Here is a 15,228-nt window from a genome sequence, read left to right as displayed (position 1 = left end):
CCGTCTTAGATTTTAAGTTTGTAGGTTTTATTTTCTCTCTAATAATAATTCTTTAGAAGGTTTACAAAGCCTTAAATAAACCAGAAACCCTACCTTAACTAGGAAACAAAATAAAAATATAAAATTACAAAGGAAAGAAGCATGAAATCTGAAAATAACAAGGACAATCATAAAAAATGCTAAAATCAGGATTCTGAGGCGAGATTTTGAAAATCTAAAGATCTATCAGTCAGATAAAAAATTATGGTCCTTTTGAGTCATTATTCTGGTCTGGCACAACCAAACCTTCTCTTCGACCTAAACATGTCCCACTAGTTCATAAATGATTATGTTAGGCCATCCACGTAATCTGTCTGGAGCAAATTATCATCTAATTGTAACAGACCCACACTTAACTGTCTAGAATCACCTGTTATTGTAAGCCCAACTATATCAGTATAATAATTAACACTAATTGCGGATTTTAGAGTTGAAAGCCCTTTTTCGTTTATCCATATCAAAAGGAACCATGTTCACTACTTTAAAAGGGATGTCCCAATCTTGCTGCTGAAATTTATAACTCCCCTTTATGTTATCCACAAATATTAAATCAAGTTCGCAAAATGTGTATTATGTATAAGTTAGGATGCATTTGGTTGATTAATTGTAATATTTTGTGGGAGGTGACTAGGGCTAGATTAGAAAATTAACTAAAAATATTACAAGGATAGTAGTTAAAAAATAATAAATATAAGGTCCTGTTAACAAAAAAGAAAAAAATTGTCACTGCAAAAATGATATAAAGGTAAAACATTCAAGATTATTAATTCAATTTATTTTTATATATATTCTAAATAATATAATTAAATTAAATTCTATAGTTTAATATTTTATTTTAAAAATAAAAATTGTAATAGTTTATAAATTGAATACAAGTAACATGTAGAATTGAAAAAAAACAAAACTGAGTTTTTTTAAAAAAAAACAAAAATTGAAATTGAGACGCATGTAACTAAAAGCAGTTGTTGTAATCTTCTCCGTCAACTTTTTCTCGCGAGTTACTAAACTCTCCCCTTCCTTCTTGTTTTCTTCTTCGATTCAGTCCCTCTATTCTATTATATATAGGTCACCTGCTCCCATTTTTTCTATTATATTTTGTTACTGTTTTACACATTTTTTATTTTTTTTCCATTTTGGTTTCTGGCTTCCTTCTTGAAAGGTAATTTGTTGATCATCATCATCATCTTCTTCTTCTTCTTCTTCTTCTTCATATATTACTAACTGTTTGGTCTTGCTTTGAGAGATATTGATCGGACCTGACCCTTCTAATATCTGTGTGAATTTCTTTTAATATTTTCCCAGCAATATGCCACTATTGTTGTTGGTCTTGCTCTTTCTTCCTCTTTATTAACGTTGTCTAATTTATTTTGGATTATATATGACTTGAATCTCTTTTCTGCTTTCTTTACTGCTAGTTTTCTTTTAATTTGCTCGTTTTTTTTTTTCATTTGAAAGGAATGTGCTATGTGCTATTCTGTAATGCCTTCAAAGCTACTGTACATTGTGTCTTTCAACTCACTGTGTTGAAATAGGAGTTTCTTGTTAAATGCTATAAACCCATTTCTAATAATTATTTGTGGGCTTCTTTCTTGGGGTATCTTGAATTTCAGAATGGCCACTGCTGTGTTTCACCAAGCCTTAGGGACCGCTCAGTCCCATCAACACCTCCAGAACTCCGGTTCTCGTCTTGAGTTTGGCCATGCTTCGTTGAAACTGATATCTAAAGGTTTTAAGGTTGACATTGGACTGTCAAGAAGAGGGAGTTATAGTTCTTGGAAGAAGAAATTTGGTCTTATTCAAGCCTCGGCTTCTCAAACTTCAGTGGTTCAACCGGTTTCATATCCCCCAAATAACAGCTCTGATGAGTTACGAAAGAAATCAAGTATGCCTGTTTCTTTTTAGTCCAAAATTCATATCTATTGAAGATTAGATATTCATATCAATTGCCATTTTTTATTCTTAAAAAGATCTCATCATATTTGAATTTGGCCGCATGAATCCTACGATTCTGCAATACAATAGAAAAAAATCATGTTGATATACAGATTGATTGATATTATTTGGCGTCTGATTAAAATTTGGAGCTGGGTTTTTTCTTTTTGTGAAATCTTCTTAATGCTATATCCTAATCTATTTCAGGTGAAGCAGCTTTGATACTGATTAGGCATGGTGAGTCACTATGGAATGAAAAGAACCTCTTCACAGGCTGTGTTGATGTGCCATTGACAAAGAAGGGTGTGGAGGAGGCAATTGAAGCTGGTAAGAGAATCAGCAACATACCCGTCGACATGATATATACATCAGCCTTGATACGTGCGCAGATGACTGCCATGCTTGCCATGACTCAGCATCGTCGCAAAAAGGTAGTTTGGTAAAACATGCCATTGGGTGTTAGAAAACAGAAGTTTTAGCTGCGCATCGTCACAATATGGTAGTTTGGTAAAACATGCTATTGAGTTTTAGAAAACAGAAGTTTTAGCTGTGGCATTCAAATCTCAGAAGTTATTAACATGATAGTAGATGAATATCTTGCTCTTGCATTAATCTGCATTAATACGCTAAACCTGCGTTATTTGTCATTGGCACAATAATTACTGAGGCTGGCACATCTGACACTTATTTATGTATGAATTCAGCAAGACAAGTTAAGATGAACTTATTTAAGACTCCACTATTTCCTCAAAAGTTTTTTTCTTTTTCTTCTTTATTTGCTAGCATGTTGACTATCAAACTGGTGGCAGGTTCCTATCATTTTACACAATGAGAATGAACAGGCAAGGGAATGGAGTCAAATTTTTAGTGAAGATACAAAAAAGCAATCCATCCCAGTTGTAACAGCTTCGCAATTAAATGAAAGAATGTAATGATACTGTTCATATCCTTTTTCCTGGAATCCCCACTTCATATGCAACTTATGCCCGATCTTCTCTACAGGTATGGTGAATTGCAGGGTCTCAATAAGCAGGAAACAGCAGATAGGTTTGGAAAGGAAAAGGTGCACGAATGGCGGAGGAGTTATGACATACCTCCACCCAATGGCGAGAGTTTGGAAATGTGTGCTGAAAGAGCAGTTGCGTATTTCAAAGATCACGTATGCATGGCTATGCTTCCTATTCCTAGTTCTCTTATGATTTGCTTGCCAATGATTGGATGGTTTTCTTAATGATTCAAGCAATTGTATACCATTCAATAGCATCTGACATAAGAGTACTTGCAGATTGAACCTCAACTTCTATCTGGGAAGAATGTGATGATTGCTGCCCATGGGAATTCACTGAGGTCCATCATCATGTACCTTGACAAATTAACTTCACAGGAGGTGATAAACTAGTTACTTTGGGGTGTTTCCATATGGATCATCTCTGCATTATCTCTTCTTTTTCCTCATAGTATTAACTTTGTTTTGATCTTTTTTTGTTCTGGCAGGTTATCAACTTAGAATTATCAACTGGAATACCAATGCTTTACATATTAAAAGGGGGGAAATTCATTAGGAGGGGAAGTCCTGCAGGACCAACTGAGGCTGGCGTGTATGCATATACTAGGGTATGCGACTTCTGGTCATCATAATAGCTTCTGGACTTGAAAATTTTCATTCTGGCAGCAGTTTATATTTGCCTGATTTTAAGTGTGGCAGATTATTATGTTCAACAGTTGTAACCTGTCTGAAATTAATATGGAAAAGTTTTATCTGAAATAATTATATAGTTTTTGATTTCCCTAATCACTCGATGAAGCAACCAACCAAAACATGCTTGTGTCAGGGAGTAACCTTTCTAAGTTTCCAATGAGGCCTTAAGATGAATTTTCCTAGTTAATTATAGACATTGGAATGCAATATAATTTTTTCAGTAATTTACTTTTATTGCTAAGACTGGCTGGTAACCCCTAGGTCTAGAAAGCAAAGGAAGAAATGATATTGTCATTACCTAGGAAGTATGTATATGATACAGAGATGCATAAAAAATATTATGCAAACACATTATTGAGTAAAATTGTAAAACACACTAACAATCAATAAATTGTGTGTACAAGAATGAACAACGAGATCTTTTTTTGGCCCATGACATTATTACTTGGAATTTCTGAATATTCTTGGAATTCTAACTCCATAGTCTTCTTTGTTTTGCGCATCGTTTACATGATGCTATCTAGTACCTGACTGAATATGACACCACCACTTATGCTACTTTAAATGCTGTTGCAGAGTTTAGCTCTATATAGGCAGAAATTAGATGATATGCTGCGTTAATATGTGCTCACATACTGGTAAGTTCAATTGCTTGTTATCATCTTCTGTGTCTACCTCAATCACTGGCTCTTTTTTTGCTTCCAACTCCTTAGATGAGTACCAACATTGCTTTGCTTTTTCAGGGGGGATTTACTATCATAATAGCTGTTGGTGTCATAAATAAGAAAATGCAGAAAAGCTAGTTATGTAATACGTTTGGGCACATGTATATGGTTATCTTCCTCAACCAGTAGGAAGGAAAGCTTTCTACTGCTATTTGTTTAGTTTTCGCGTCAGTCAAGTCTACTGTTTTGATCAGGTCCTTGCCCATGTTTCTTCCAGGGAAGATGTAGGATTCCTGATAGTTAGTGATGTTTAAATGTTGTAGAAGATGGACTGAAATATGAGTACTGTTCTATGGTACCTTCTAGCTATCACAATGTGCACAAGGTGATGCGAGGTAATTTTCCTCATTTTGTGTTTTGTTTTTTCTGGGCATGGATTTGGGTCATGGAACATGATGGATCTTGTTTGTAGAACTCACATATTCGGGTTTAAATCAATGGTAATGATTTAGTTTTGAATTCATAAATGGATGTGGATGGTTCTTCAAATATATAGTTGGAAAGCTATTTGAATTTAAAATAAAATCTAATTTCAACAGTTAAGATTTTACAAATAGGATCCATTATGCTCTCGAGAACATGATTTGAAGTGCCATTTATGAACTCAATAGACCATATGATCATGCTTTAGCAAATAAACAGATGACAACTAAACGTAGACCAAAATATATTTACCTATGTATCGACCTCTTGATGCATCGTGGATGTAATCCCAGAGAGCAAAATCCTAGAATTTATAATCAAGAATCATAATATTTACGTAAAAAAAACTAAAACTAGATTATAAAACCCTCTACTTGTTAATGATTTGAATCAAGCATTAAAGGTATTTCTTGCTTGGACTATATTCATTAAGAGATCGTTTAGAAAAGCGGGCCTTGGTGTTTTAAAAAAATTCAATTTTGTTTTTATAAAAAGTTAATTTTTTATATGTTTTAAATTATTTTGATGCGCTGATTTCATAAATAAATTTTTTAAAAAATAAAAAAATATTATTTTGATGTATTTCAGCATGAAAAACATTTTGAAAAGCAATCACAACCACACTCTCAAACAAGTCCTATTTGATCATTCTTTAAACTCAACTTCATGTTTAATATTATTTTAGAAAGAATTCTCAAAACTTTCTCAAGCTTGAATGTCATATACTTTCCCAGCTTGAATGTCATATAGAAACCTATTGAATCATTTTCCGTCCAAGTGGTAAACTATTTTATAAATTACAAAATTGACTCACACTATACATATAAAAGGATTTCAGAAACAGATTCATTTCAAGTTCTTTCAAGAACAGTTGAGCGATGTCTTTCGTCCTCACCGCTGGTGGAAAGTTCGTACCAACTGACGAGAATCAAAATACACAGGAACATGGAAACATGCATTTGAATCTTGTCGCGACTGCCATATCATAAGACTCAACGAGGAAAAATCATTAGCTGAATTCGATAATTTTATCAATACAACTCAACAGAAACTCTTGATATTGAAGTCTGACTAAAATGATAAGTCAGCTGTCCTCCACCAACCGCTTTCAGTCATCCTGCCTTGGCAATGCTCAAGCATGTGCTTTGTCATCAGGTTTCACAACTTCAGCCTGATGTGGGTCTTTTGGCTTTGACTGTGCCTCTTTCTTGCAACCTTCAGTCACTAGAGTATTTTCAACAGTGGTAACAGTTTCTGAATCGATTCCATCACTAGAGTATTGTCAGAAGCATCAGAATCTGAGTCCAAGTTAAGCGAGTCCAAAGTAGTACATGCCATGTCCGGTTGTGGAGCTGCCGGGGAGAAACTCACTCTTGTCCAAAATGAAGGCATCCTCTTGTCGTCCTCCGTCATCCTCTCTGCATACTCGCTTATATCAAAATCGACACCTTTTCCACCAAATGCAGCTTCGAGATGGTCCATATCAAATAGATCTTCCATTATTTTCATAGTATTGATTTCTTCAGCGTAAACAAACTTGACTTTATTGTAAGTCTTAGGCTCTAGAAATGCTTTTGCCACCTGCAATGAAAGGTTCTCCTGACATTACTAGCAAACTAAACTAGCGTATAGAGTGCAGAGAAATCAGAAAGGCTTCACCAAAAATAATCTAATACCAGCAAAACAGGACTGTGACTCCACAAAACACACTGGAATGCCCCTTGGCTAATGCTAATATGCAAAATACTGAAACTGAAACTAACCACTGTCCCATACAATTCACAATTGGAACTAAAACAGTTTTGCATCAAATTTTACAAATACAATGATGACATTAAAGATTGGAAACAACAAAAAAGCAGACAGATTACCACAAGTTGAACTCTTGAAATTATAATAGTGTCTCCATACCATCTACTAAGAAAAGAGAACATAAAACGCCGGGTAATTTCTATAGAATGGAGGTGAGGCCAGCCCTTATGTATAGTAGTGAATGTTGGGTATCAAAACATGGCAGTGGCAGTGAGATCTGCATGTTAAGGTGTACAGTAACACAAGAACGGATAACATTAGAAATGACACATTCACCAAAAGGTCCGTATAGTGCATATTGGTGGGGAAAAAAATGAGAGAAGGCGCCTAAAATGGTTTGGCATTGCCCAATGTAGGACACCAGAGCCCTGGTTTTGAAAAGCGATAAGCTGGGGGTAGAGGGAGCCATAAGCTAACGTGAAGTGGTGTCAGAGGGTTTAAAATCTCTTGATATTGAGGCAGATTTTGGTGTACGATCACATGGCATGCTGCAAAAAGATCCATGGTCGTAGTTGTAAACTAATCTCTAGCAATTCATTTAGGCAGTGTACATTGTTACCTTGAGCACAATCTATAATCAAAACTTTATATTTGCAAGAGCCAGAATAAAGTAAAAATTCTCTAAATCCGACAATTAGAAATTTTGAAAAGTACAGCGGGAACAGATAAGGGGTTAACATCCAGAAAGGTTCAAAGAATTTTGGAGGGTTGTACAGGATTGCCAAACCCAGGCATTCAGGATAATGGTCTTGTAAAACATGGGCTGTTTCCCGTGTCTCCTTCAATGAAATATGCGATAAGTTGAAACCATTGAAATCAACCAGCCAGACCAGCTGCTCCTTTTCTGGTGGCAAATTTAAAATGGCATTCTCCATGCAATACACCAACAAATACTTAATTTGTCCTTTTATTGACTTGGAGTTCTGCAGTCGAGATGAACTTACCGTTATTACAGGTAACCAACATAAAGCTAAGCATATCACTTTTGAATTTGATCCCTGAAAACTGATATTTCTGTACACACTTCAAAGTACAAAAGATCTCACCATCATGCCAAGCATACTGGGTTTACACAAAATACTGTCACGACGGTTTGCATTAAGGTTGATATTACAAATACTATAAAAAGTGTGTGGGGAAATTATTGTTCCCCGTTTCCCACGCCACTTTTCAAAGAGAGATAGATCATTGTTGATTGTAACAGTAATTTGTTTTTTTATTTCTTTTTTTCTTTTAATTATATTTTTATAGACTTAAATTGATGGCTAATTAAAATGTATTTATTAAGGAAGGATATCATTCAAAGGATAGAGGATTGAAATGATGAATACAGCATAAAAAGTGGTATTTTTAAACTTGAAGCTAAATATTCACTTTGATCCTCAAACATTTCAAATTATAAACTTCCAGTCTTTAAAAAATCATAATATTCAATTTTGATCTCAAACTTTATTTTTTTTATTTTTTGGTCCTTGATTTGAGAGAGAAGAAATAAAGTGGTCGGATTCTAGTGAAAGAAAGAAAAAGTCTTGGTTGAAACTGATTCCGGTCACAAAAAAAGTAATTTCAGTGTCAATGATTTCATTTTGATGGGGGAAAGTTTATCCTAGCCATTCTTTCCCATAAAATTGATTGAAATGGTAGATCTAAGACCGAAAAGAATTTTGGTTTTGGTTTGATTATGTCTTTCAGAGCCAATTTTTAGGTTGTTAAAAATTATGAATATATTTTATAAGGTATTTAGGATATTAGTTTTGGGTTTTTTGTTTGTCAAAATATGGTTGCAAAATGGATTTTTCTTGTTGGAATGAGCTTAGCTTGATTTTCCGAATAAGGTTAAGGTGCATGGGTTGTTTTAGGCCTATGAGTTTGTGCATTATATTTTTAATCTATTACAATTGAATTTTTAAAAATCTTTATTGCTTTTTTTTTTTAATTTCATCACTTAAATAACTTAATATTTAATTAGTTATTAATTAAATAATATAATTTATTTCAGTTTGATTTTTTTCCAATCACATCAATAATTTCCAATCACTTAATACTTCAATTAAGTAAGATAGAGTTTTATAATTTTTTTATTATATAAATAATTTTTAATTTATTTAATTAGATATATTCATAAACTTTTTGAATTTTGCTTGGAATTTCTTTATATATAAAAACAGGTCATAATTTGTGGGAGGGGAAGAATCGTGTGATTGTATTGTTGGATCTGAGTCCTGAGGCAAAGCTAATTTTTTGATTATTTGGTGTCCAAATCATGGATGAACAATTTACGTGTCTTTTCATTCGGGATTAATAGCATGTCCTCGTGATGCATCTACATGAACCAAACTTTTCTTCAAATCCAAGCAGTAGCAGCCTCACAAATCACAACACGCAGAGAAAGGTCGGGAGAGATTTTCAGATCAAACCTGGCAACTAGGTCTCATGGCAAGAACTGTTCTTCCATGCTTGTCAAAGTAATTTGATCTGTAGATTTTCCCCGTTTGTGCTTCATGAGCAACCTCTTCCTGCATTACAAACAAAAACAGTGACAGAAATAAACACCATCGCATGAGTAGATCCACAACTAGAACAAATTTGACCAGTCCCATAACCCACAATGCTGAGTTTCCTGATGGAAATTGTTACTAATTGTACTGGGAGACTTCCAGATGCATAGCCAATTGCAATTTGTCTTAATTTTGAGCATTATAAATTATTGGTGGCAGTTTCAATATGCTTGGACCTTAACAGGTAGGGAAACAACTATATTATTTTTTTAGTATTATGTGAAATGTGACTGGAGGTGATGTGTGTTTGAGAGTGTGGTTGTGATTGCTTTTCAAAATGTTTTTCACTTAAAAATGTATTAAAATAATATTTTTTTTATTTTTTAAAACGATCCAAAAATACTAAAAAGATATTATTTTTTTAAAAAGAATTAAAACTTTTCAAAACCACGGGTTAGACAACATTCCTAAACTACATTAATTTCCTAGTGCAACAAAATGCATGAAATGAAAGAAGATGTAGGAGAGCTTCGAGACTCGTTCAATTACTCATTAAAGTTGAGGCACACCATTAAATTAAGTCGATCCCTACCAAGATTTCATCCATTGATTAAGACTTAAACGCTAGAGCGGAATCTTTCCTCTCAAGGACTAAGAGAAAATCAAGAAGGATAAAAAGTGCCTGCATACCCAGCGAATCTCTTCTGGTTTGTGTGCTGCTCTCCATTTTAAGGTTTCTTTCAGCATTTTCAGTGCCTTCTTGACGTTCCAGTTCCGTGCCCTCAGATATCCTTGCAATTGATGCATCAGGACAATAAATGGACATCTTATCTTATCTGGCAGTGGCCCCACCAGCCTTCTCACGCCATTAACCTGCAAAATTGAAAGAGTCATGTGCTTTAAATTTTTCCTCCCATGTAGTAGTCGTAAACGAGACGAGCACATATGATGGATATACCCATGCTTGCTGATCTTCAGTTGTCAAAGGCTTCTCAAAGCCATTTGAAGAGGATCTCTTTCCACCCTCACTCATTTTAGGTTTCCCTGTAAGCCAATATTTTATGTTTCTATCACATACCTTATCATTTTAGGTTTCCCTGTAAGCCTGTATTTTGTATTCTTTTAATTTGTAAGTGGAAAATGCTAAAGAACCACACAGTACCATCATTCCATATACAAAGTATTTTCATAAGATGATATAACAAAAGCTTGCAACAAGGGCGGAGCTAGGAATTTTTTTTATTCTGGACTATTAAATAAATATATAAATATTTTTTAAGATCGATTATTAATTTATGTACATAAATTTTTGAAATTAACAGTAAAGTTTTAATTCAAATACACTACCCAAAATATTAAAAAATAAATTTGAAAGTACATAAAATTAAAGTGAAAGTAAAAATAAATTCACTATTAAAGTTACATCTTTCGATGTTTTGTGGAATATAATTCATCTATAATCGAATCTGAATCAATATTGTAACAACCCTTCAACCGGGATAAAATAACAATCTCATGTCAACTGGAAAATAAAGTAATTAAATTGTTTTTCTCTTTCAATTTCTCCTTCCTTCACTTGATTCTTTCCTAGATTAGTGTTTTATAAGTTGAACTTTGTAAGTTTACAAGGTTATTCTCTCACTTTTCTAATTTTTTTTCTTTGATTTTTTATAAGTAAACACCGTGGAGTGTGGATTGCTACAGTGTTCCCCCACGTAATTTTTTCCAAAATTATCTTTCTCGATTTTATTATTTTTAATATTGAGCTGGTTGAGAATTGCAACTTTAGATTTCCTCATGAAACACTATAGATTTCTACAATGTTTCCCTGCTTTGTTTTTTTTCCTTTCATTTTTTTTTATGATTTTTATCAAAATTATCTTTGTTGATTTTATTTTTTAATATTAAGCTGGTTAAGAATTCAACTTTGTAGTTTTTTTCTTAAAATATTATAGATTGCAACAATTTTTCTCCATATGATTTTTTCCACAAATCCACGACAACTAGGGGTGTTCAAAAAAACCGACCAACCGATTAAACCGAAAAAACCGAAAAAAAATTAACCAAAAAAACCGAACCGATAAAAAAAACCGAATAAACCGATTAAAAAATAAAAAAAACCACCCGGTCCGGTTCGGTTCCGGTTTTAAAAAGCTTAAACCGATTGAACCGGACCAAACCGGACCGGTTTAAAACAAGGATTTTATTCAATATATTTTAAGATCCCTCGTAAAATTTCAGCTCGATCTGATGGTCGGATTGAAAATTACGTTCAATAACGTAAAACTGGTTAAATTGTGATTTTTTATCAAATTTCTAAATTTCTCTAAAAATTCTGAAATTTTAACCCAAGCTAAAGCATCATGTTAAAAGACTTCACGCAAATTTTCATAATTTTTTGATAATTTAATTGAGAATTACGAATTTTTTTAACATAAAACTAGTCAAAAAATATTGATAAAATCTTGACCTGGGCTAAAGCCCACCCCAGCCTTTGCCATGCGTCCGCCTATGCTTGCAGATACCTTAAAGTTATTTCTTTAAAACAATGTGCAATAAAATCAAAACATAACACTCTCTATATAAGATAATTTAGTGATCTCAAGTCTGAGGATCACTTACACAACTATCACGTAAATATTTCCATAAACACAAGTGATCTCTCCATATGAAATTCTCATGTGGGTTAGTTCAGTGTACATATCATCTAACAAACACCTACATATTAGTTCTACGTATCTCTTATGTCCCAGCTTATGAGAACAACTACTTCTTTTCATAAAAAAAAAAAACATAATATGTATTAGTTTCACCAGCTCTAATTAATATTCAGTCTTAATAGGGCATTGGCCAAGAATATTTAGGAACAATGCTTTGATGCAATAAGAATCTCATAATTATAACAACTTTATAATTTCCTTAGTCGATTCAAGTTTATCTTTATTCTAGATTCATTAATCAAATAGTAGATTCATTAATAAAATGTTTGATAAATATTAAAGATATATAAACTTTTATTAATAAATTAAATATATTTATATGAATAAAGTCAATACTATGTGTAACCAACTGATTGGCTACAAGGCATATACACTTGTCGGCATTTGGGCCATATATTAATATTTATATATTTTGATGATAACAATTAAATAAAATTGGATTCATAATATGCTTGGTTGAGAATAAATTTAAACATGGTTTTATATGAAGAACACATCAACTAGCATGAAAAATTAAATGGAGAAATCAATCAATTAATAAGTCCAAGATGCAAAGCAAGTGAAGACTTAGTTTTTAAGGATTCATTTTAGTGCAAATTGTATAACTCTTTGAATCTTACTTAATAGCACAAATTAAAATGAATTCACACATTTCACTTTACTTGCATTATATGATTGATATGCATTTAGTCAGTTCAAGTTTCACGAGGTTTAAAACTATCAAATCTAGGTTTTAAGTTGAACCAATCGACTGCTTGTTTATCAAGGATGAACACCTTGGAATATGCAGGAACTGGTTGATCGATTATCCTAACTGATAACAGCTTAAAACAACTAGCTTTTACTAAAAACATATATATAGCTTGTCTAATTGCAAAATTAAATAATGAATCTGAACATATATCATATACAAGCTATTTTATAAGCAAAACAACTTCAAAATCATCAATCCTTAATCATAAGTTGTTTTTTAGCAACATTGCTCTTAGTTGATCTGAATGTGCTCATTTTCCCTCTCAGAGTCCATTGTATTGCCCCTCAGCTGCTCAACTGTTCAAGGAGTGTCAATGTCAATTTTTGTCATGATTTTGCAAACTCAGTTAATGTTTTTTTTATTTTTGTCTGAAAATTTTCCTTATTCTAGAATCAATTCATAAAATTCAAAGATCATGTCTATTCAAGTTTAATTGTTGAAATGAAATTACACAGATGCCAATTTTTTGAAAGTATTTTGAAAATCAAGCTTCTTTGATTAAAGACCCAACACACGACATTTAACACATGCAATTCTTTGATTGTCTTGTATTTTGAAAACAGAAATTAACTCGTTGCAAGATTAAGATAGTTTTTCTATGGTTCTTTGTGTCAATCTTAACCTTTAATTTTGAGTATGTCATTTGATGGTACATGACGAGGTAACCTTTTATGGATTTCAACGACAAGAGGTTTGAGTAAAGACTCGAGGTTCCGTTGAGAATTTATCTCTTTTGAGCATCTATTTGATCAGCATGCATAATAACCGGTAACTTAGTTCATGAAACCACGACTCTTATAGAAAAACTCTTCAAGTTTTTAGAGCGTTGTTTATTGGTTCAAATTGGTTACTTGATTAAAAAGAGCTTTTAAAGGCACGTAATGAATGCTAGGTTTCGTGGCTAACAAAGAAAGGAATTCGCAGGTTTAAACGGTGTTTGAGGGTTTTAAAGACCTAGAATCAATATCAACTATTCATTAACTCCTTTTCTCTTGCTACCCTTGTAGAACAAATGACATATAACCATGCTATATATTTCATCAATAAGTCTCGTTTTCTAAAACTAGACAGGAAACTCCATCATAATCAAACAATGGTGCATATAATCGTGCCTCATTTTTCATCAATCAAGAACTTTCAGTAGTATCAAGATCAAATATTGGCATATAATCATGCCACTCTTTTCATCGTTAATCTCAAACTTAAAGAGGATACTAAAACCCTTTACCCATCGTCTATCTCATGATGCTCTTTTATCTCAAATTTACATTAAAAGAAAAGGTCATGGTTTTCTCCTAGTCTTTAGCCTTGTTATTTCTTTATTTCTATTTTTAATTCAGTATCTTTTTTGTTTGTTAGTTTTTGTTTTTTTACTCTTGCCCTCGACATCGACTCTTGACATTTGTTATGCCTTTCCTCAATTATAAACCTTTTTTTCCCTTTTAGACTCGATAGGAATTTTCCTACCTTTAACCATGAATTGCCTTTAAGTGTGGGTTATTTCTACTTTTTAGCTTTCATACAGCCTTCCTCAAAGTTTTCTTGGATGCCCTCTGGTCTAGGGCTTTTTCACTTTTAGCCCTTTCTTAATCATCGGGCTTTCATTCTTAGCATTCCCTTCACCATTGATTCTACTATTTTCTTTATTTTTTCAAACAAAAATCCCTAGTTTCCCCCAGTGTAGGGGTGTGATCCATGTCAGGAATTTTTTTTTTTTTAGAGAAATATTTTATCAGGCTCAAAAAATGGTTGTAAGGGATATATATTTCAAGAATTGTGAAAGGAATAAACAAAGATGGTCTTTTCTCATTTCAAGCAAAGTCAGTTAGAACTGATAAATTTTGACATCATCTAGTGTAATGATTTGAACTTGCAAGGAATCATGATTCACGAGTCCATAACTATTGAATCCACTACACGTCATTATACATACTACAAAAACTTAGTTATATGATGTGTGGTTCAATTCATGTGTGAATTCAAAATTTGTTTGGTCCTCATATTTGTATATCATGTCATTTTAACGAACATCGAGTCATTTCTACAATCAAAACACTTTTAGTCTTTCAGGATTGATTAACCTTAATTTTACATGTTGGAGTTCAATCAAAATATTTTGTTAAACATCTATTGATTTCAAAACAACAAAGAGGCAATGAAAAGACATATTTCATTTAAAAAATGAGTGTGATCCCAAAACAAAAATGTTGAATAGCAAAATTTCATAACAAAATCATTAACAATGCGACACCCTAATTAGCTTTTCCAGCAATCATCTATATCTTGTTATCGCTTATTGATTTTTGTTATGTTTGTGATGATCCAGTAACAATATGGTCAATGAAACCATCCTTCACAAACTCAACCTGCCTCTTACACACCATTTTCCGAACTTGATACTTGAAAATTTTACAAATTTCAATCAAATGGCCTAAGACCCCACTATGATATTCACATCTCTCATCTGAATTATACCACATAGGAAATGGTGGTTGCATGGAATTTGATGGGGTCGGGGAAAAAAGTCTGGAATCGAACAGATGCTAGTAAACAAACTCGAGTGGTAGAGGTATGAAAAATATTTAACAATGGAATTTGAGCAGTTGATGCTACAGGGAGACATCAT

General features: G+C 32.9%; 1 protein-coding gene and 1 pseudogene across 2 annotated transcripts; one reads left to right on the top strand and one right to left on the bottom strand.

Annotated features, from left to right (window-relative positions):
• Window positions 1-1,030: 1,030 nt before the first annotated feature.
• On the top strand, window positions 1,031-4,862 carry LOC7468907 (2,3-bisphosphoglycerate-dependent phosphoglycerate mutase 1). 2 transcript variants are annotated; one of them, XM_002307356.4, is made up of 9 exons: window positions 1,031-1,198; window positions 1,650-1,921; window positions 2,179-2,402; window positions 2,781-2,899; window positions 2,974-3,130; window positions 3,257-3,358; window positions 3,466-3,585; window positions 4,247-4,308; window positions 4,414-4,862. In XM_002307356.4, the coding sequence occupies exons 2-8, from the start codon at window positions 1,651-1,653 to the stop codon at window positions 4,289-4,291; spliced, it is 1,038 nt and encodes a 345-aa protein (XP_002307392.2). In that variant the 5' UTR covers window positions 1,031-1,198; window position 1,650; the 3' UTR covers window positions 4,292-4,308; window positions 4,414-4,862. The 2 variants fall into 2 exon arrangements, with proteins under 2 accessions (XP_002307392.2, XP_024456735.1); XM_024600967.2 differs by lacking the exon at window positions 1,031-1,198 and adding an exon at window positions 1,234-1,315.
• Window positions 4,863-5,816: 954 nt separating this feature from the next.
• LOC7468906 (uncharacterized) lies at window positions 5,817-10,161 on the bottom strand (annotated as a pseudogene).
• Between the last annotated feature and the right edge of the window lie 5,067 nt (window positions 10,162-15,228).

This window comes from Populus trichocarpa, chromosome 5, assembly GCF_000002775.5.
Source record: "Populus trichocarpa isolate Nisqually-1 chromosome 5, P.trichocarpa_v4.1, whole genome shotgun sequence".
Classification (NCBI taxonomy): domain Eukaryota; kingdom Viridiplantae; phylum Streptophyta; class Magnoliopsida; order Malpighiales; family Salicaceae; genus Populus; species Populus trichocarpa.
Note: the sequence above shows the minus strand (reverse complement) of the source record. Positions and strands in the feature narration are given on the sequence as shown.

What these genes read in the sequence shown, in the direction of transcription:
- LOC7468907 (XM_002307356.4), top strand. Translation starts at nt 1,651, where the DNA reads ATGGCCACTGCTGTGTTTCACCAAGCCTTAGGGACCGCTCAGTCCCAT. An exon ending in CTCAGCATCGTCGCAAAAAG is followed by an intron (nt 2,403 to 2,780) that starts GTAGTTTGGTAA and finishes AACTGGTGGCAG; the next exon opens with GTTCCTATCATTTTACACAA. An exon ending in TTGCGTATTTCAAAGATCAC is followed by an intron (nt 3,131 to 3,256) that starts GTATGCATGGCT and finishes GAGTACTTGCAG; the next exon opens with ATTGAACCTCAACTTCTATC.